The sequence below is a fragment of the Squalius cephalus genome (genome assembly GCF_949319135.1).
Source record: "Squalius cephalus genome assembly, chromosome: 23".
NCBI classification, from domain to species: Eukaryota; Metazoa; Chordata; class Actinopteri; order Cypriniformes; family Leuciscidae; genus Squalius; species Squalius cephalus.
This window is the reverse complement of record NC_137144.1, coordinates 25,133,632-25,154,818: the sequence shown is the minus strand read 5'-3', so window position 1 is coordinate 25,154,818 and position 21,187 is coordinate 25,133,632. Positions and strand designations below refer to the sequence as shown.

Below are 21,187 nucleotides of genomic sequence, written 5' to 3'. Positions count from 1 at the left end.
TTAAACAATTTTGTTTTGTAATTACGTAGACAAGACTGATGCATGCAAATACAGGAAAAAAGGCAAGCACAGGATAGACCCACACAGGAAGTGACTTACAGGAAGGATTTAACGTCCAGGCCTCGTTTCGTTATCTGACCCATCATGTGATCCACGCTGCCAGGGTTCCCATGAGAGGCACCTCCTGACCTATAGCGGGATGCTCCAGCCGGGCCGCCCCTGGAGTTCCTCGAGCCGGTCCCGGTCCCTCCTCCAGGCCCCGCGCCACCGCCCCCTCCTAAACCCGGCTGGGTGTGCAGCTGACCCAAACTCTGGGAGTTAGGAGGCCTGTTGATCAAATTCGGGGCCGGAGCCTGGATCAAGGGTTGCTGGAGGCTCTGCTGGCGCAACAAGGTGCGAGGCCGAGGTATCGCCCCCATCGATGGGATTTGGTCCAAGGTCTCGGTCGAGGAGAGGGTGTGGTCGGACAAACTGTGCGGGCAGAGCAGGAGGGAGGGCAAGGAGCGAGACGAGGAAGAGAGGGAGCGACAGAGGGAGGGGCGAGGAAGGAGGAGGAGAGAAGGCGGGACAAGAACAAAAGGGCGGGGTTGGGGAGGAGAACCCGAAGAGGATTTGTAAGAAGAAGTCGAAGGAGGATCAGAGGACGCAGAGGGGCATGAAGGAAGAGGAGACGAGAAGTTGAAGGGAATAAGTTCCGAATCCGGGTGAAGGAGAGTCAGGGAGTTGGTTAGGGATTGTAGAGGTGAGAATGGAGACATGAAAGAGGACGAGAGGTTTAGGGAAGGATGAGGGCAGAAGGGAATGGCCAGAGAGGAAAAGGACAATGAAAAGATAGTGTCGTCAGATGGAGAAGGGGGTAGAGGAGAGGAAGGAGGAGGAGGAGGAGGAGTGCGAGATGTAGGTGGGGATAGGAGGAGAAGGAGAAAGAAGGAGAGAAGCATCAGACAGAGGCAGTAGCCACTGTAACACAGGTAGCAGAAGAGACCGCAGCCGCCCTGGTCTGTGTGTCCGTTTCCGGCCCGAGCGAGACTTCCCTGAGCGGACGACGAGCGGCGAGAGTGTGTGTGTGTGTGCGTCTGCACGGCCTGCTTGCGTGCCGCTCCGGTGCGTGCCTGACTGGATCGCGGAGTGTGTCGGGTCTGCCCTGAACGGCCATGCGCATGTGTGTGTCGCGGCGTGTGTGGCGTCAGTCGGCTGCCACCGGTTCTTGCGGGAGACTGTTTTTTGGTCTGTTGAGAGCCTCCCATCTCGGTCTACTCCTCGCACATGCCTCTTTCTTCTCTTAACTTTGCCCATCGTTTCTTGCGACACTCGTTTTAAGTAACACCACGGCCCCCTGAGTTTCTTCAACAGCCAACCAACTACGCTAGATCATCCGTCATTCTTTAGCCCTCTCCTCCCCTCCCTCAGCAATTACATCCCTCTGTTTCTATCATTAGCCCTGTTTCACTTTAATCTAAAAACTGTGTCAAATTCACCTCTGAAACTTTGCAGTGAGTTTCACCTGAGCTGCACTCATGATTCCTACATTCATCCTCATTTCAGCTTGTCTAATCCCAGCTGAATTTTACCTTAGGGTACAACAGCTTGTCACTGGGGTATTAGCCTTAAAGCAGGGGTGTTCGAAACTTCCCCTGGAGGGCCATTGTCCTGAAGTTCAGCTTCAGCCTCAATTAAACACACCTGAACCAACTAATTAAAGCATATTAGGCATACTGGAAACTTTCAGGCAAGTTCAAGATGTGGAGACTTGGCCCCTCCAGAAGCAGGTTTGGACGGGGTGTCCTTAAAGGAGAACTCCGGTCAATTTTAACATTGAGCTAATTTTTTTGTCAATTTGGAGTGCTGTCAGTACAGAGAACAACGACAAAAATCGGTGTTGCCTACACCGAGTTATCCTCTTTTTAAAATTTGCACCCTGTTGACTTCAATGGGGCAAGTTTTAAACCTGCTTTTAGCCTCTTAACATTCTTGATGTGTCATTACAAGTGCCCAGCCATGTTGAGTGATTCCTTCAGAGTGAACACGGGTGGATCTGACTGCAGTAGATGTGAAAGATATGGATAAAAATTATGTTTATTCAGCCAGCGCACATACCTGTATTTACTTCCTGTTTTCGGTCGAAGACCACAGTAATCGATTGTCGAGTTCTCCACTATTGCTTAGTTACCTATGATCACGCGCGTGAACTCAACAATCGACTACTGTGGTCTTCGACCGAAAACAGGAAGTAAATACAGGTATGTGCGCTGGCTGAATAAACATAATTTTTATCCATATCTTTCACATCTACTGCAGTCAGATCCACCCGTGTTCACTCTGAAGGAATCACTCAACATGGCTGGGCACTTGTAATGACACATCAAGAATGTTAAGAGGCTAAAAGCAGGTTTAAAACTTGCCCCATTGAAGTCAACAGGGTGCAAATTTTAAAAAGAGGATAACTCGGTGTAGGCAACACCGATTTTTGTCGTTGTTCTCTGTACTGACAGCACTCCAAATTGACAAAAAAATGAGCTCAATGTTAAAATTGACCGGAGTTCTCCTTTAAAGGGACATCTTTGAATCTTATTCAGCCCTAAAAGGTTCAAAGTAATACATTAAGAGTACATTTTACTATTCTAAGATACTAATATGCACCTTTTAAGGGTAGATAAGTGACAAGTGTCAAGCTGATGTGCCCCTAAAGATACTGTCTGTCAGTGAATATTTGAAAAAAGTCATTAAATATAACGTTTCAGAGTGATTTGGGACATAAAACAAACTTGCTCCAGTGGAGGAAAACCATCTTAATACTGAAGTCAGCATGAAAGAGCATTCACATTGCATTTTACTTCTGTAATATGACATATGTTTCTGTCAGGTTATGTAATGAGGAGATGCTGCCTTCAAATACAAAGTGATTTTAGCTACAAAAAGCGACGCATTTGAGAATTGTTCATTTCCCAGTAACCACAGGAGACCTTTTAAATGGCTCTGCATCATAATGAAGAGCCAAAGATGCACGCTAGGTGTGAAATTGATGCACAAACCTGTGACCGTATAAACTGACTAAACGAGCATATTCTTGCACAGATTACAGCTATTATGCTTTAACAGGACACAGAGGAATACAAACTAAAGTACAACTTATTGTAAACAATAATTTGTTTCTTCCAAGATTATGATTTTACATGGCACCAACTTGAAAGGTAGACTCAAAACGAAAATCAATGGTAGTAGTAGTACCTCTCACTGCTAAAGATGCTCGTATTGCTATTGATTAAGGTGTCAGATGACCATGATGCAATATCAGGACTTGACAGGACTTTGGTTTTCCAAAGTTACAAGCCACTCACTGGCCACAATTTTGACATCGATACCATGGGGGAAAAACTGCCTTATAGATATTTTTAATATTATCTCATAATTGGCAGGGGGTTTATTAGGCTGCTGTCACTTTAAGACATGACACACAGATCTATTATATTGATACACGTGCGTTTTCTTTCTCAACTGTTTATGTTCACTTAAAACATGACTGTGTTTACATGAATACTCCAGCATTTTGACATTACTTTGTGTGTATTTGACTGTTTAAGCGCAATAAGCAGCGAAAACGAACTCAATGTATACTAATGTGCCGCTCTTTGGGTGTGAGCACAAAATCTGCGGGAATGAGTCAAATTATGAACAATCCCACGCTGAAATTCAAGCCCTTTAACAGAAACAATATTCATCCGGAGCAAATTAAGCGACTGAGTGAGGAGAGGCGGGAGAGAGTCACTCGCTTTCAGAGAGAGAGAGAGAGAGAGAGAGAGAGAGAGAGAGAGAGAGCGCGCAGCTGGTATCCTGCATCTATTCTACAGAAAATGAGTATTGGAAGCGTTTCAGATATTTCAGTATCGATATGTATCGAAAAATCTATATTCTTGACAACAATACATTGCACTTAGTTTATTATTTCCGATGTCTTTTTAAAAGACTACATTTGAAAAATGTATACATAATATATACAATTCAATTGGTTGGTTGGTGTTAATGTCAAGCCCTGATCTGAATACACTCCAGGTGTGGTACACATGCTATACTGGGCGGTCACATGGACAAAACTGTTCAAACCTGTTTATAGTGAATGCTTTTGTTATAAAATGTCGAAAACAACAAGATGGAAATTATAGAAACAGTCAAACCTAAACCTGAACTAGCATGTTCAAATCCAACACTAAGTGAAAGTTTAAAGAATCCTGCCATTTCAAATGGTTCGTCAGATTTCAAAAAGCAAAAGTAAGAAATAAAATCACATGGCTTGAAGGCAGCATACTCCCATTATTGAGTCATTTTGACCTGGATGTGAAGAATGAAGGTCAAGTTCACCATTTAGAGCATCCCATTGGTTCCGCTTCAAATCTATCCTAATTTATTATTGCTGTAACCTTTATCACATTCACCGGCATTAAATGACTGCATTAACTACGACTGTAGCCTAAAACAATGACATTATCTTCTTATTCATTATCTAATATTACTGTTTTTCTCCTTCACCCTGCACTGCAGGACCAGGAGCATGTATTAATAATGTAAAGCGAGTCAAATTTGATTTCATGTTGAGCTGGCATAAGGCTGAACTGGTTAAGCTGGTAAAGGGCATCAGGTAGTTGCAGGACAAACACCAGGGAGCAAAACAAGCCGTAGTGGAGAACAAGATGAGGACAAGAAAGAGAGAGAGACAGGGAAAAGAGGACGTGAGACACAACACAAGAGACAGACACATATATAGCGGCCTGAAAATAGAATCCAATTACTGACGGAGAAAAACGGAGGGCGTGTTGAGAGAGAGAGAGAGAGAACGAGAGAAGAACGAGGACTGGTGGTATGGATGGAGTGAGAGAAGAGAGATGTGAGACGGAGAGAGAATATGTGAGGTGCTGGAGGAGAGGAGGTGTTAGCTAAGGGTGTGAAGAAAACTTAAATTGAGCCGCTGTGTGTGTGTGTGTGTGTGTGTGTGTGTGTGTGTGTGTGTGTGTGTGTGTGTGTTCACGGTGTGAACATCTACACTCAAGCGGCAAAGATACAGTAGTGTTGTAGCAGCTCTGGGTTTGTTTTGGTGAGGTTGTGATTTAGAGATATTTTGTGAGGTTTGATTCCTTATTCATTTCTTCATCTGTTCATTCCCCTGGTGTTTCTTGTTCAGCAAGAAATCAAAATTGTCCAAACTTGTGCAGCACATGTTTCCTGGTCTTACGTCATTGGTGGTAAGTCTCTGAAATATTATTTTAGATACGCTTTGAACAATCCAGTCAGTTCATGATGGATAAAATAACCCATAAGGCATTTTTGCCATGATATCTTTCAAATAATATGCTATATATGTTGTAAACAGCACAGCTTAGTTAAAATATGTTTTTCAAATATGAAAATATATTTCTTTAATGCTAAAATATATTACAAAATGTACTTCAGGGGCCAGAAAATATATTTCTAATCATTTTTTTTTTTTTGTAAATTCAAAATATATGAACAATATAAATGTATTTAGTTTCACAATATAGCAAAGAATGGCCCTAAAATATATGACGAAATATACTGTAAATAGCACAGCTAAATTAAATATGATTTTCAAATATGAAAATATATTTCTTGTAAACCTTTAAATGGCAAAATTGAAAACAAATTGTATTTCAGTGGGCAGGAAAATGTATTTCCAGTCATAAAATACATTTTTAGTAAATGCCACATATAGACAATATAAATATATAAAATACAGTATTTAATAAAATAATATTTTATTCATATACGTAAATAATATTAAAATATATTTAATAATAAATACAGTATATTTACATAACATATTTTATAATGTGTATATATATATATAAATATACAAAAATAATATATATATCATTTTAATAATATATATATATACTGTATATATATTATTAAAATATATAATAAATATATATAAATAAATAAATATAATCTATAAAATATATTCAAATAATATGATGAAATATCTAAAACTTGTCTCTTATCTCTCATCAAAAATACATTTATGTAAATATATTTTAAAATTGATATCAGCAATATTTTTTGGTATATTTTAAAATGTATTTAAAAACATATCTGATCATTTATTTATTACTGTATGGGAAGTCCCACCCTACTTCTCTGACTGAATACCATTTTACTCAGAAATACACTGATTATGGAAGTAAAACCTGTACTGAAATGAATCAGTTTGGGTTCTCTAAACTTTCTTTTACCAATGTAATGAAATTCCCTCCTCTCTCAGGATTCATTTCACACTGCTGACAGATACACATTACGATTCACTGAAATATTAAGCACATTTATAGGACGTTTATAGGACGCATTAATATTTTGTGCTACACGGTTTCACTAGCTGGCGATTAATACGGAAAACTCGTGTTTAACATCCTCCAGCCGTCGCTCATGTCACCGAAACGGCTTTAATAAAACTTTAACTGTGTGCCGATAGTTTGAGAAATCTGCTCTTCAGAAAGTCATCAGACAAATTATGGAAGTCTGTCATGGGAGCGCATCATATTTTCTCATCTGATTGAGATTACAGTCTATTACACAGCTCACTGGAACACACTCGTAAAACTCAAAGTTCCAAAAGAAGATTTTCACATAGAAGAGCCATTTTTGGTGAACATTCTAAAAAGAACCATTTGAATTCTTAGTGTGAAGAACATTTTAATAATCTAAATACAGAGAACTAGAACCTTTTGTGGAATGGAATGTTCCATGGATGTTAAAGATTCTTCATGGAACCATCGATGACAGTAATTGTACTTGATTCTGGTAAACTGGAACTTTCTGCAGTCAAATATACTTAATGATAAACATTATAATGGCTGTTAACTTCATGTATCATATTGCAGATTCTTTTTCTTCAAGAAATACAATGAAATCAACATGTAATGCTGTTTGGAGTGAAATACACCATCTGGAACTGATTGGATTGTGAACGGTGAGCATTACCAGAGGGAAAAAGAAATTGACCACTTATGAAAAAAAATAAATACAGCTGCAGGAATGAAAGTCCTGTCTTTCAGTTAAAAGAGCCAATCACTTTGTTTTAAAGGGATTCTGCGATTTAGTTTTAGCTAGTTTTTAAAGCTTTTTTTTAGTTTTTTTTAGCTATTTTTAAAAAATAGAGAAAAAACAGTAATATTGAGAAATTTTATTACAATTTATGTAATTCTATGTAAATATATGTTAAAACATAATTTTGCATTTGGATGGCTGTAATAGGGTCATTTATAAAATGGGCGTGGCAAAATACATTAAAAATCCTATAAATCCTAAATGAAAACTCAGAACTTCACGAAAATCGGTGAGCATATGTGACATAACATCATTAACAAGCATGCCAAATTTTATGGAGATCGGACCATAGGTGGCGCTATAACTGTTAAAAAGCTTTAAAACCATATATTTCCTATGGTACATTGCCTGTATTGGCTGTAAATGGTGTTTTCCATCTATTATGTCAGTGGTTACATGCTTGCTAAATAAAACCTGATAACTTTTGATGCTTTTGTGCTTAAAAACCCTTAAAGGCCTTAATAGCTTGAACCCCTATAAATGCTGCTTGCAGCTTTAATTTATATCTGTGATCAAAGCTGTATTTTCAGCATCATTACTCCAGTCTTCAGTGTCACATGATCCTTCAGAAATCATTCTAATATGCTGATTTGCTGATCATTTATGATTATTATTATCAGTGTTGAAAACAGTCGTGCTGCTTCATATTTTTGTGGAAACTGTGAAAAATACTTTCTTTGATTATTAGAATGTTCAAAAGAACAGCGTTTATTTGAAACACGAAAGATTATGAAGGCCTTTGTTTTTACTTGAAATAATATTCACAGATGAATCGTTCACAATAAGACCGCAATAAGAAAGTGCATTGAGTAAATTCTGAATCAATGTCAACATTAAACTCAATAAAAATCAATATTTCCATATAACAAGCCAGATCACGTACAGTCTGTAATATCGCAAAATAACCCCCTTCATGCTCATACAAGACCCTTCTGCTTTGCAGTTATATTTATTATCCCTCACATTTCATATTCGCCGGCTGAATCAGGTGCATGATATCAGCAATTACGCCGTCTTTTGAGTCATTGCGGGTGTTGTGTTTTATAATGGACCGAAATGAGTGATCGTCGCTTCTAAGAGCGTCTAAGTGTGTGTGAGTCAGTCGTACGGATTCTGCTATTATTAGACAGCAGGGCGGCCTGAAATCTCAGCAAAGTGCAGACCCACACAAAAGGCATTTTTAACTTTCTTAAACATCTCACACACACACACACACTTGTCTCCAGTGGGCTCGACTCACTTGCCGTTCTTGAAGTCTCCTGACTGCAGGCGGCTTTGCACCGTCTGCCACCTGCCGGCTTTAATGCCCCCCGTCATCATGTTCCTCACACTGTCACTGCGGGACGGCCCCCCTCCGTCCCCAAATACACCCCCCACGGACCCTCTCTGGCCCCCGGGCACCGCCCCACTGAGGGGTCCGCCAGAGAGAGAGAAAAAGGAGGAAAAGGACAAACATTGGGAGAGAAGAAACGGTTACAGGATTGGATAAATAACAATGATTTATCCCGTGAGAGTGTAACATGCGTTTGACCTCACAGCGAGCTACAAGACACAACACAAGTCACCCTGGGCTTTTAAAGATGCAGTGCCGAGTGCAGATCCTCCTATAGGGGGCGTAGCAGAGCCTTACGAAGGGATTTACATTGCAACGACCCTGAGGCTTCACACAACCACATCTGCTCTCCCGGTGACATGCGTCGCATTAATGACACCCGTAAATGATGCAGGCTTCATAAAGACAAAGGGTCACTTTTGTCATCGGTGTTTCATAATGGTGGACCTGGTGAAAGTCATCATGCAGTTATCAGGAGATTTAAGGAACACTGCCGCACTCAAACACTCACAACACGACATCAACACAACTACGACATCTAAAACAGCAGGAGAAGAGCGAAGAGCTTTCAGTGACAAAGCTGACCGCCGCAGACTGAAACAAAACCAGGTGAGGAATCAGATTTCAGAGAGAAAAATGATATATATCGGCATATATACTCTATACTACAATCATTATTTTCAAGTTATGGACAATAACTGACCAAACTGATGATAATAATAATAATATTTTATATATTTAGCGGTGATGCACGTCATTCAAATTCTGAAGACAATATTTATTCTCATGTTATGGTCAATAACTGATATTATATAGTGAATACCGTCCCGGGTCGATAAAGACCCGAGTTATGCGTTTAAGGGGGAATTGCAACATTATAATGTACAGTATGAAAAACTGGATATTATTTTTGAGATTTGCTAAAGATTATGTTTTAATTATTAGTGTAACTAAGTACTTGTTGAAGTCAAATGCAAAAATGGACAAAAAAAATTGCATGCACAAGTTCAGCCTATATTTAACAATAAAAAAACTTGGTAAAGCTTTATTTTAAGGTGACGTAGTTACTACATGTACTTACTATAGTAATAACAGTAAATTATGCATAATTGCAAGTAACTAACCCTAAACCAAACCCTAACCCTATAGTAAGTACATGTAGTTCATTAATATTACTCAGTACGGTAACACTTTATTTGACAGTGTCCTTGTTTCATATGTTACATGTACTTACCATAGTATTAACAGTAAATTATGCATAATTACATGCAACTAACCCTCAACCAAACCCTAACCCTATAGTAAGTACATGTAGTTCATTAATATTACTCAGTACTTAAATATATTAATTACACTGTAACAATGACACCTTAAATTAAAGTGTAACCCTCAGTTCTTATTTATTTGAGTAAGTACAATGTAACCATAACCTTAAAAAAAAGTATAACCAAATCCTCTATAGTACATATTTAGAGCCGATAAGTGATCTATTCTGCATCCCATGATACAAGCATCTAAAATATCTATACAACATGTGAGAAAAGTGAGAAAGTGTCTGTTCCAGGGGTGTTTGCTTGAATCTGCGGCGTGCGTCTGAAACAGCAGAGCTTTAGTGCATTCACCCACACCGCTTTAATCCAGCAGGTCCACAGAGAAAGCAGAACTGAATCACCCGAGCCACCGCCGATTACGTGTTTATTTCATTTTTCATAGTCTAGACCGGCCGGCCCATCTGAGTCTGAACCCCTCTGTACGACTGCCGCTGGTTTTGATGGACAAGCATGTTTAAACCATTTCTTTCTGTAGCGAGACCTGTCTGGATTAGGCCGGTGAGGGTTTACCGCTGCGAAGAGTCAGGAGCCCAAGAAAGGTCAAAGCACGGGGCAAAACGGGGGTTACCACACCACAACCAGACTGTAACGGTCAACCCTCGACGGGAGCCTACGGCAATGAGGGTTAGACACCGTTCAAGAGCGCCTTTTGGTTTGATTGTTTGTTTCTTTACTGTTATTGTTGCTGTTCGCTGGATAGCTGAAGCTGGAGGGTTGTCCGTCTCCATGGTAACACCCCATGGGGGGGAGGGGGGGAGGGGAGGGGGTGAAAGGTTAAAGGTCATATGCTGAGAAGAGACAAGCAGGGCTGTAGGGAGTGAGGGACATTTAGGGTCCAATCTTGCAATTTTTAGGGTGAAATAAAACAGATTTGAATGTCAGGCTGTTGCTATGAGTAGCAAACTGTCCACTATATTGATAATGTCCCTGCAGTCCTGCAAAGCTTAGTCAAGAACAAAATCTGCATAATGACTTTCATTCATATCACAAGGTTAAACGTGAAGTGTGCAATTTCTGCCATGAGCGTCTCCACAGAACAGATTGGACTTCCATTTGGTGCCGAAACTATTAAAAATGTTTTTTTGTTAACTGAAACAAAGCTGAAATGAAAGAAATTATAGAAATTATTTTTTTTTACATTGAAATTTTGCCTTGCCAAATGAAATAAAAAAAAAGTTTAAGTTAAGATAATAAAAACAAAAACTTAAATAAATGAAAGCGAAATAGAAAAAAAAAACTGATAATACTAATATATATATATATATATAAAAGGCAAAAACACATAGCAAATTGACTAAGACTGACATTAAAATTAAATCTGAAAATATAAATAGAAAAGCTAATTATCAAAATATTAATAAATACTATAAAAGCATATAAAAACACTAAAATAACAGATTTATGGATGATATCAATAAGTCAGTAATTATTTTCATTTTATAGAAGATAACCAATTAATAGCCCATATTAAAAGTAAACTATTTTGTTAAAAAAAAAAAGTTACAATAAATTAAGTAAATTTAAATATCACAGCAACATTTAAAATTACCAGAATGAAATATGATAAATATTCCTTTTGAAATGTGTTATAGAAAGAAGTCACAAATATTAAGCGGTTAAACGATGAGTTATATACTTAGAGCTTTATATCTCTATAGGTTAGTACTAAATGATAGCAAAAGTCATGAAAATCTAAAAAAAAATATCAGTAACGGCAGAAATTGACAAAGTTATATAAATAAATTATATAAACATATATTAATGTAATTTAAGTTAAACGTTCAAGTTGATTGTACTCAAAAATTTAAGTCAGCAACTCTTTCTTTTACAGTGATAAACATAACTGAGATGGTTTGGATATAATGTGCATATCTCTATAAGAGCAGAAATTACACACTTCATCTTCCACGTATTTTGTCTTTATCTTGTCATTTCGTCTGGTGTAATGGTACTGCACTATCCCATACTATGGACCACATCACAATCAGATGAAGGATACTGTGAGTTTGGCATTATGAGTTTATAGCCATATCCTTTTGTAAAGTGTGTTAGCGTACGGGATGCGTCCTCATCATTACAGCCCTGCCAGGGGTCGGGGATACATGTTGGGTAACAGGTGAGATGCGGTACAGTAAAATATGGGTTGTGTTAGTCTAAGCCCACAGTCCGCTCACTAACCGTCTGACACACACTGCACCGAAACACAACCAATGATAACAGAACATTTGTTTTTAATAGGCTTTATGCCTATATGTTTGGTTCGCTTTATGCAACTTCTAAAATGGTTTGCCAAACTGTAATATAAATATACTTAATTTATATATTCTTAATACATTGTGAATTACTATATATATATATATATATATATATATATATATATATATATATATATATAGTAACTCACAATGTAATGAATGTATATGATTATTATATATAATTAAAAAAATATATATTACAGTTTGGCGACCCGTTTTAGATATTATATACAGTATATATATATATATATATATATTGTGTATATATTGTATATATATATATATATATATATATATATATATATATTGTATATATTATTATTATTATATTATTATATATAATATTCAAATTATATTTTAAGTTACAATAATATTAAATAATATTTTATATATATATATAATATTATTATAACTTACAATAAGTTCATTTTTGTATATATATGTATATTTTATTATATATATATTATTCAAATTATATTGTAAGTTACAATAATATTGTGAATATATATTTATATATTATATATTTATATATATTATATATATATTATATATTTATTTATTTATTTTCACACATACATAAACATAATAAAAACCATATAATATAATATTTCAAAAAATGTATATAATACTTATTATTAATATATTGATACAAAACTGTCTAGTAAAGCGTTTGAGATTTTAGCCGTATAAATACATGCATCAGCGAGAGACTGTTGATGGATAAAGGAAACGATTATTAACAAAATAAAGACCAAATGATACAAATGTGGTCAGAAAACATTCTTTCAGTTTTGCTTCTGGTTCTGTTCTGAATATTAAAACAAAACGCAACTTTTTATCGACCATACGAATCATTTTCTGTAACATTTAATTTCGGTGATATCAATTTCAAATAAAAAAATACATATTAAAAAAACAAGCAATTGGTTATGCGTCAGTCAGACGGTGTTTTCCTGTCTAAGTGGGCGGCTCTTGACCTGGACGACAGACCGGACTCTCGGGTGCGCTGGGAAGGGTTAGGGTGTGGGTTAGGGTGTGGGTTAGGTGGGGTTCGGGTGAGGTATGAGTTGTGGGTCAGGGGTTTGGTGTCTCTTACCAGCCTGAACTGAGACTCACTTGAGTGAGAGGCGTGGATCTCCGTAAGGGGCATAAGGAGAAATGTTTAGTACAAACTCCTTGGGCGGGTATGAGCTCCAGCGCTGCTGCACTGAACTGCTGTCATTGTTATTCCAAAAGTCTCTGTCTAAATCACTGAAGAGACACACACACACACACACACACACGTCAGTGGAACATGAGCGACCCATTTCATCCAGCAATCTGCGCACAGGCCGTCTCCGGGAATCTCCTCTTCTTCAGGACAGGAGGAGGGAGAGGAAGAAACTGAGAGGTGCACAAAGGGCTTTTATCATCAGACAGGGAAATAAAAACAGACCCAATGCATCCATAAACCAGCAAAGCAGAAACCAGCAAGATTATACCTGAGTTCATTAGTTTAACAAAGATCAAAAGCATAAGGGAGAGAAAGAGAGAGATGGAAAGCATCACAGGTTATTAAACATTCGTGGTGACAAACCATTAATGTGTTGCTAAGAAAAGAAACATTTGGGAGACAGCAGAGGTGAGAGGTCAGGAGAAATGGGTCGGGTGAACCTGGTATTGGGGGAAAAGGTCATTTATGGTGAGTTATTATTTCAACAAGAGCTTCAGGGAAAAAAAACGCAATGTGCAGTCCTTAAAAAAAGTCAGATTCCCACAAACACCTGCAAGCTTTAAATCCAGAGAAGTCATTAGTCTAAAACAGCAGCTGCAATGTCACGAAGCACAGCACACACACTTCTCCGAGAATAACCGCCTCGTAAACATGGAGACGTGTGATCACGAGAAGAGGAAAACAACGGAAGCTCAAAGATCCCGCGCCCTCATTCAGACGCGATTCAGTCTAGACTGAGGAAACTTAATGGTGAGTGAAATGAAAAGGAAATCTTGACTTTCAGGCAGTGGGAATTTTCCAGGAGGCTGACACATGGAAAAACAAAAAACAGTCAAAGATTGTAGGAGGCATCTTTTAGTAACTATTTTAATTATTATTACTTAAATAATAATAATAAAACAAGATTATATGTATATATTACTGATAATATATCTTCTTCTTTTTTTTGCTGATATGGTATTTTTTATTATTTTTTAATAATATTTATTATTTAATAATATTAATAAAACAACATTTTATATACATATTTTATATAGAAAGATCATCTGTGTACAGGAGCATAAATACCATATATATATATATATTAGGGCTGTCAAACGATTAATCGCGATTAATCGCATCCAAAATAAAAGTTTGTGTTTACATAATATATGTGTGTGTATGGAGTATAATTATTTTCTATATATAAATACACACACATGCATATATATTTAAGAAAAATGTGTTATTTATATATAAAATAGTTATATATAATATAAATTATATATAATATAAATATATATACACAGTATATACATGCACATATTTCTTAAATATATACATGCATGTGTGTGTATTTATATATAGAAAATAATTATACTCCATACACACACATATATTATGTAAACACAAACTTTTATTTTGGATGCGATTAATCGCGATTAATCGTTTGACAGCCCTAATATATATATACAGTATATACATGGTATTTATGCTCCTGTACACAGATGATCTTTCTCTGATGATATCCTAAAATTATTTTGATAATTAAAGATGTGTTATAATCATTCTAAATCAACAACCCAATACTTGTCAATATGGTAAACGAATGAAACCCAGTGCTCCTAGTGCTTATTTTTTCATTAAAAAAATTATGTAACTTAATTGCCTCAAATAAATAAATAAATGTACAAATTAAAATTCTCTGGGCTATCATGCTGTTAATTTGTTTCCCCAATATTATTTTACATTACTTATGTATCTAAGGTAGTCCCATTAGCAAGTAAATTGATTAAAACAACACTGAATTTGATCATTTTAGTTGCTATGTTCATTTTAAACACATTTTTGAGCCTCTCTTTCTTCTTCTTCTGAAATGAATGGTTTCCATAGGTTTAAAACACACGTATTTGTTGTCTATGGAGAAGCAGTGAAGTTTTCCTGTGATCGCAGCGCTGATGTCGTATAGCCAGGCTTCGATCCAACACAACGATCTTAAAAAAAAAAAAAAAGCCCCAATGAACGAAATGAAAGTCCCTGCACCTACTTGATGGCTTTTTTCTCTCCTCTTCCTCTTCCTGAATCGGGAGACCCGACGGACTCCACTCCTGGTTTATTCCTCTTCCCCTGAAACACACAGAGAGAGAGAGAGAAAAAGAAAAGGTTATTCCCAGTTTCCTAATTAATCACAAGCTTCTCCACCTCCAACTTCTGTTCATCCAGCATTATTCCTTCTTCCCTCTCTCTTTCTCCTCCCTGATGCTTCGTTCTGATTGCTTAAATCACACGGTCCGTCTTAAGTCATCTCCATAGCAATTAAACCACACACAAGCCTCATATTTACATGGAAATAGCCAATTTCGACAGGCTGGCGGAGAGCGTGTGGGAGAGACAGAGCGACAGAAAGTGTCTTCTGAGGAGTAGGTGTTATTGTGGAAACCCTTCATAGACGTCACTGCTGTCCGCCTCTCCGCGCCAGAAACAACATGTTACAGGGAGTTTGTGACACAACCCACATTCAGTGTTAGATTTAAGGAGACACCGGCCAGAGTTACGCAGGTTATGCAAACAGCTGTTGAATTTTCACTATAATACCTGAGGTTTTTTTTTTTTTTTTTTTTTTTGTAATGAGCATTAATTAAGTTGAGGACTTTTAAAACTTTAGTTTTTTTGTATTAAAATGTATTAAAATGCCACATCAGAGTGGCTTTACGGTAAATACACATGACACCATCTTTACAGTGTAAATGTGGTCGTAAATGGTTAAAGTCCCCCTGTGGTGAAAATTAAGCTTTTAATGTTGTTTATGTGTCCATATGGTGTTTTTAATATGCTTTAAGACAAACCATGTGTAAATTCATAAGTCGACACCATTGCTGAGTGTTTTCTCCTTAAAACTGCAGTGAACCAAAGACAGTTTCAAAAACACGCTTTGAAATCGCCTTGTAACCAATCAGATCAACGTGTGATCGTCAACCAGTGGATCTCTGAGCTGAGTGAGTGAGTGGAGGCGGGGCTCATTTGGATATTCATAGAACCATGTATACTTAATGAGGCAAGGGTGTCGAGTTACATTCAAGCTATTTTAAGGAATGACGAATTTTATTTCAAGAAGAAAAAAACATTTAAATATGTAATTTTAGTGATCAAAGATGAGTTTTAAGGGATAAAATTATTGACTACAGAGGGACTTTAAATAAATGCAAGAAAAGAAGACCAATCAAAAAAATTATCATATGCAAATATTGCTAAATTGAACAAATGTCCAACTGTAAAAAAATGTTGCTGCAATTAGTTAAAACAATTTAAAATTTGTTGAGATAACTTAAATATCCAACTTAACTAAACTAAAGCTAAACTTAATATTTTAAGTCAAGCACGAACGCTTACTTTTTTAAGTTGAAACAACACATTATTTCTTATTCTAATGTTGAATTTTAATTTATGATAAATAATAACAGCAATCATTTTTTTACAGTGTAAAAATGTTAATTAATTAATTAAATTCTTCTAATTAGCTTCTTCTGATACCTTCATACTATTTTAAACCTCTAGACAAGGTTTTGACAAGCGACATTTAAAGTAGTTAAAGTTAGTCTTAAATTAGTCTTAGTTTCGTTTTTACTCATTTTATTTAGCTTTATTTATTTTATCTAAATTTTAGTTTTAGTAATTTTAGTGCTTCAACTTAGTTTATTTTAGTTAGTTGCCAAAGCAACCTTTCTAATTTCTGTTAAAGTTTTTCTTTAAAAGTTTTCCATTTAATATTTATATTTAATATTAATTCAGCGATATTTCAATGAAGTTCTTGAGAACGGGTTCTTATCAAAAAGCAAAAAAACAAAAAAAAACAAAAAAACACTAAACCCATATCATTTTATGCAGGGTCCAAAAAGGGTCCAATTGTTAAGAAACTGGAATCGTTAGTGGAATCGGAACCAATAATGATAAACTCCTTATGATTTCCATCCCTAGTGATGTAACATAATGAATTGCATATTTTAGGAGCAGCACAATGCTATAAAAAAGTTACAACACTAAAAAACTAGTAAAAATAAACAGGTACAATTCGTCATTTTGCTCTCATCCAGGACCCATCTGTGTGATTACAGCGGATACTCCTCAAATCAGGATCTGTCTGTCCCGCAGCGCTCGCTGTCTCATCCCATCTCATCGCTGCGCTCCTGTCGGCTGTCGACTGAGGAGGCCTGTTGGCTCAGAGTTGGCTCTGGTTGGGCTAGTTCTGCCTGGCTCGTCTCTGAGGATGTGTCCGGGGGTGCCGGGGTGGATCAGAAAGGTCAGAGGTCAGGGGTATCATTAGCGCTGGCCAGGAGAAGTGCGCAGCGAAGGGGCGGGAGTTTCGACAAGCTGCATGAATTGTGCTCAGCGATTGGCCGAGGCTCCAGGAAACTCCCTGAGCAAGAACAGGATCTGAACTCACGTTGTTTCTAGATGTACCCAAGCACAGGGACATGAATTGCAAGAACAAATAAAAGTTCCATAGTAAAGTAAGTAAAAAATACAGTACCTTTATGTACCAATTCATATATATATATATATATATATATATATATATTTACACACACACACACACACACACACACACACACACACACACACACACACACACACACATACAACTGGCCACTTTATTAGGTACACCTGTACAACTGCTCGTTAATGCAAAGATCAGCCAATCACATGGCAGCAACTCAATGCATTTAGACATGTAGACACGAGACGATCTGCTGAAGTTCAGACAGCATCAGAATGATTTTGAACGTGTCATGGTTGTTGGTGCGAGACGGGCTGGTCTGAGTGTTTCAGAAACTGCTGATCTACTGGGATTCAGAGTAGGAACAGAGGAAATATCCAGTGAGCTTCAGTTCTGTGGGAGAAAATGCCTTGTTGATGTCAGAGGTCTGAGGAGAATGACCAGATTCAAGCTGATAGAAAGGCAACAGTAACTCAAATAAACACTCGATACAAGAGCATCTCTGAGCACTCAACACCTCGAACATTGAACACAGAAGAGCGTCTCTGAACACAGAAGAGCGTCTCTGAACACAGAAGAGCATCTCTGAACACTCAACACCTCGAACATTGAAGCAGAAGAGCGTCTCTGAACACAGAAGAGCATCTCTGAACACACAGAAGAGCATCTCTGAACACAGAAGAGCATCTCTGAACACTCAACACCTCGAACATTGAAGCAGAAGAGCATCTCTGAACGCAGAAGAGCATCTCTGAACACACAGAAGAGCGTCTCTGAACACTCAACACCTCGAACATTGAAGCAGAAGAGCATCTCTGAACGCAGAAGAGCATCTCTGAACACAGAAGAGCATCTCTGAACACAGAAGAGCGTCTCTGAACACAGAGCATCTCTGAACACAGAAGAGCATCTCTGAACACTCAACACCTCGAACATTGAAGCAGAAGAGCATCTCTGAACACAGAAGAGCATCTCTGAACACAGAAGAGCGTCTCTGAACACAGAAGAGCATCTCTGAACACAGAAGAGCGTCTCTGAACACAGAAGAGCATCTCTGAACACAGAAGAGCATCTCTGAACGCAGAAGAGCATCTCTGAACACAGAAGAGCATCTCTGAACACAGAAGAGCATCTCTGAACACACAGAAGAGCATCTCTGAACACAGAAGAGCATCTCTGAACACAGAAGAGCATCTCTGAACACACAGAAGAGCATCTCTGAACACACAGAAGAGCATCTCTGAACACAGAAGAGCGTCTCTGAACACAGAAGAGCATCTCTGAACACAGAAGAGCGTCTCTGAACACAGAAGAGCATCTCTGAACACAGAAGAGCATCTCTGAACGCAGAAGAGCATCTCTGAACACAGAAGAGCATCTCTGAACACAGAAGAGCATCTCTGAACACACAGAAGAGCATCTCTGAACACAGAAGAGCGTCTCTGAACACAGAGCATCTCTGAACACAGAAGAGCGTCTCTGAACACAGAAGAGCATCTCTGAACACAGAAGAGCGTCTCTGAACACAGAAGAGCATCTCTGAACACAGAAGAGCATCTCTGAACGCAGAAGAGCATCTCTGAACACAGAAGAGCATCTCTGAACACAGAAGAGCATCTCTGAACACACAGAAGAGCATCTCTGAACACAGAAGAGCGTCTCTGAACACAGAGCATCTCTGAACACAGAAGAGCGTCTCTGAACACAGAAGAGCATCTCTGAACACAGAAGAGCATCTCTGAACACAGAAGAGCATCTCTGAACACAGAAGAGCGTCTCTGAACACTCAACACCTCGAACATTGAAGCAGAAGAGCGTCTCTGAACACAGAAGAGCGTCTCTGAACACAGAAGAGCGTCTCTGAACACAGAAGAGCGTCTCTGAACACAGAAGAGCGTCTCTGAACACAGAAGAGCATCTCTGAACTCAGAAGAGCGTCTCTGAACACTCAACACCTCGAACATTGAAGCAGAAGAGCGTCTCTGAACACAGAAGAGCATCTCTGAACACTCAACACCTCGAACATTGAAGCAGAAGAGCATCTCTGAACACAGAAGAGCGTCTCTGAACACAGAAGAGCATCTCTGAACACAGAAGAGCATCTCTGAACACTCAACACCTCGAACATTGAAGCAGAAGAGCGTCTCTGAACACAGAAGAGCATCTCTGAACTCAGAAGAGCATCTCTGAACACAGAAGAGCATCTCTGAACACAGAAGAGCGTCTCTGAACTCAGAAGAGCATCTCTGAACACAGAAGAGCGTCTCTGAACACAGAAGAGCATCTCTGAACACAGAAGAGCATCTCTGAACACAGAAGAGCATCTCTGAACACACAGAAGAGCATCTCTGAACACAGAAGAGCATCTCTGAACACAGAAGAGCGTCTCTGAACACAGAAGAGCGTCTCTGAACACAGAAGAGCGTCTCTGAACACAGAAGAGCGTCTCTGAACACAGAAGAGCATCTCTGAACACAGAAGAGCATCTCTGAACACAGAAGAGCATCTCTGAACACAGAAGAGCATCTCTGAACACAGAAGAGCATCTCTGAACACAGAAGAGCGTCTCTGAACACAGAAGAGCATCTCTGAACACAGAAGAGCATCTCTGAACACAGAAGAGCGTCTCTGAACACAGAAGAGCGTCTCTGAACACAGAAGAGCGTCTCTGAACACAGAAGAGCGTCTCTGAACACAGAAGAGCGTCTCTGAACACAGAAGAGCGTCTCTGAACACAGAAGAGCGTCTCTGAACACAGAAGAGCATCTCTGAAGAGCGTCTCTGAACACAGAAGAGCGTCTCTGAACACAGAAGAGCGTCTCTGAACACAGAAGAGCATCTCTGAACACAGAAGAGCATCTCTGAACACAGAAGAGCATCTCTGAACACAGAAGAGCATCTCTGAACACAGAAGAGCATCTCTGAACACAGAAGAGCATCTCTGAACACAGAAGAGCGTCTCTGAACACAGAAGAGCGTCTCTGAACACAGAAGAGCGTCTCTGAACACAGAAGAGCATCTCTGAACACTCAACACCTCGAACATTGAAGCAGAAGAGCGTCTCTGAACACAGAAGAGCATCTCTGAACTCAGAAGAGCATCTCTGAACACAGAAGAGCATCTCTGAACACAGAAGAGCGTCTCTGAACTCAGAAGAGCATCTCTGAACACAGAAGAGCGTCTCTGAACACAGAAGAGCATCTCTGAACACAGAAGAGCATCTCTGAACACAGAAGAGCATCTCTGAACACACAGAAGAGCATCTCTGAACACAGAAGAGCATCTCTGAACACAGAAGAGCGTCTCTGAACACAGAAGAGCGTCTCTGAACACAGAAGAGCGTCTCTGAACACAGAAGAGCGTCTCTGAACACAGAAGAGCATCTCTGAACACAGAAGAGCATCTCTGAACACAGAAGAGCATCTCTGAACACAGAAGAGCATCTCTGAACACAGAAGAGCATCTCTG

At 38.4% G+C, this 21,187-nt stretch overlaps 1 protein-coding gene across 4 annotated transcripts in view; it reads right to left on the bottom strand.

The window, feature by feature from the left end:
• Positions 1-21,187, bottom strand: part of syt7a (synaptotagmin VIIa) — a 166,246-nt gene that overhangs the window by 54,175 nt on the left and 90,884 nt on the right. For 2 of the 4 annotated variants that reach the window (XR_013819816.1, XM_079858862.1), the window contains exon 1: positions 100-1,327. Coding sequence is in view for 3 of the 4 variants with exons in the window: in XM_079858862.1 (XP_079714988.1) it covers positions 100-1,247 (1,148 nt within the window). In the remaining variant the exon portion in view is untranslated. Of the gene's footprint in view, positions 1-99; positions 1,328-8,353; positions 8,522-13,148; positions 13,284-15,271; positions 15,352-21,187 lie in introns of those variants that run through there. The other 2 variants (XM_079858863.1, XM_079858864.1) reach the window with 2 other exon arrangements.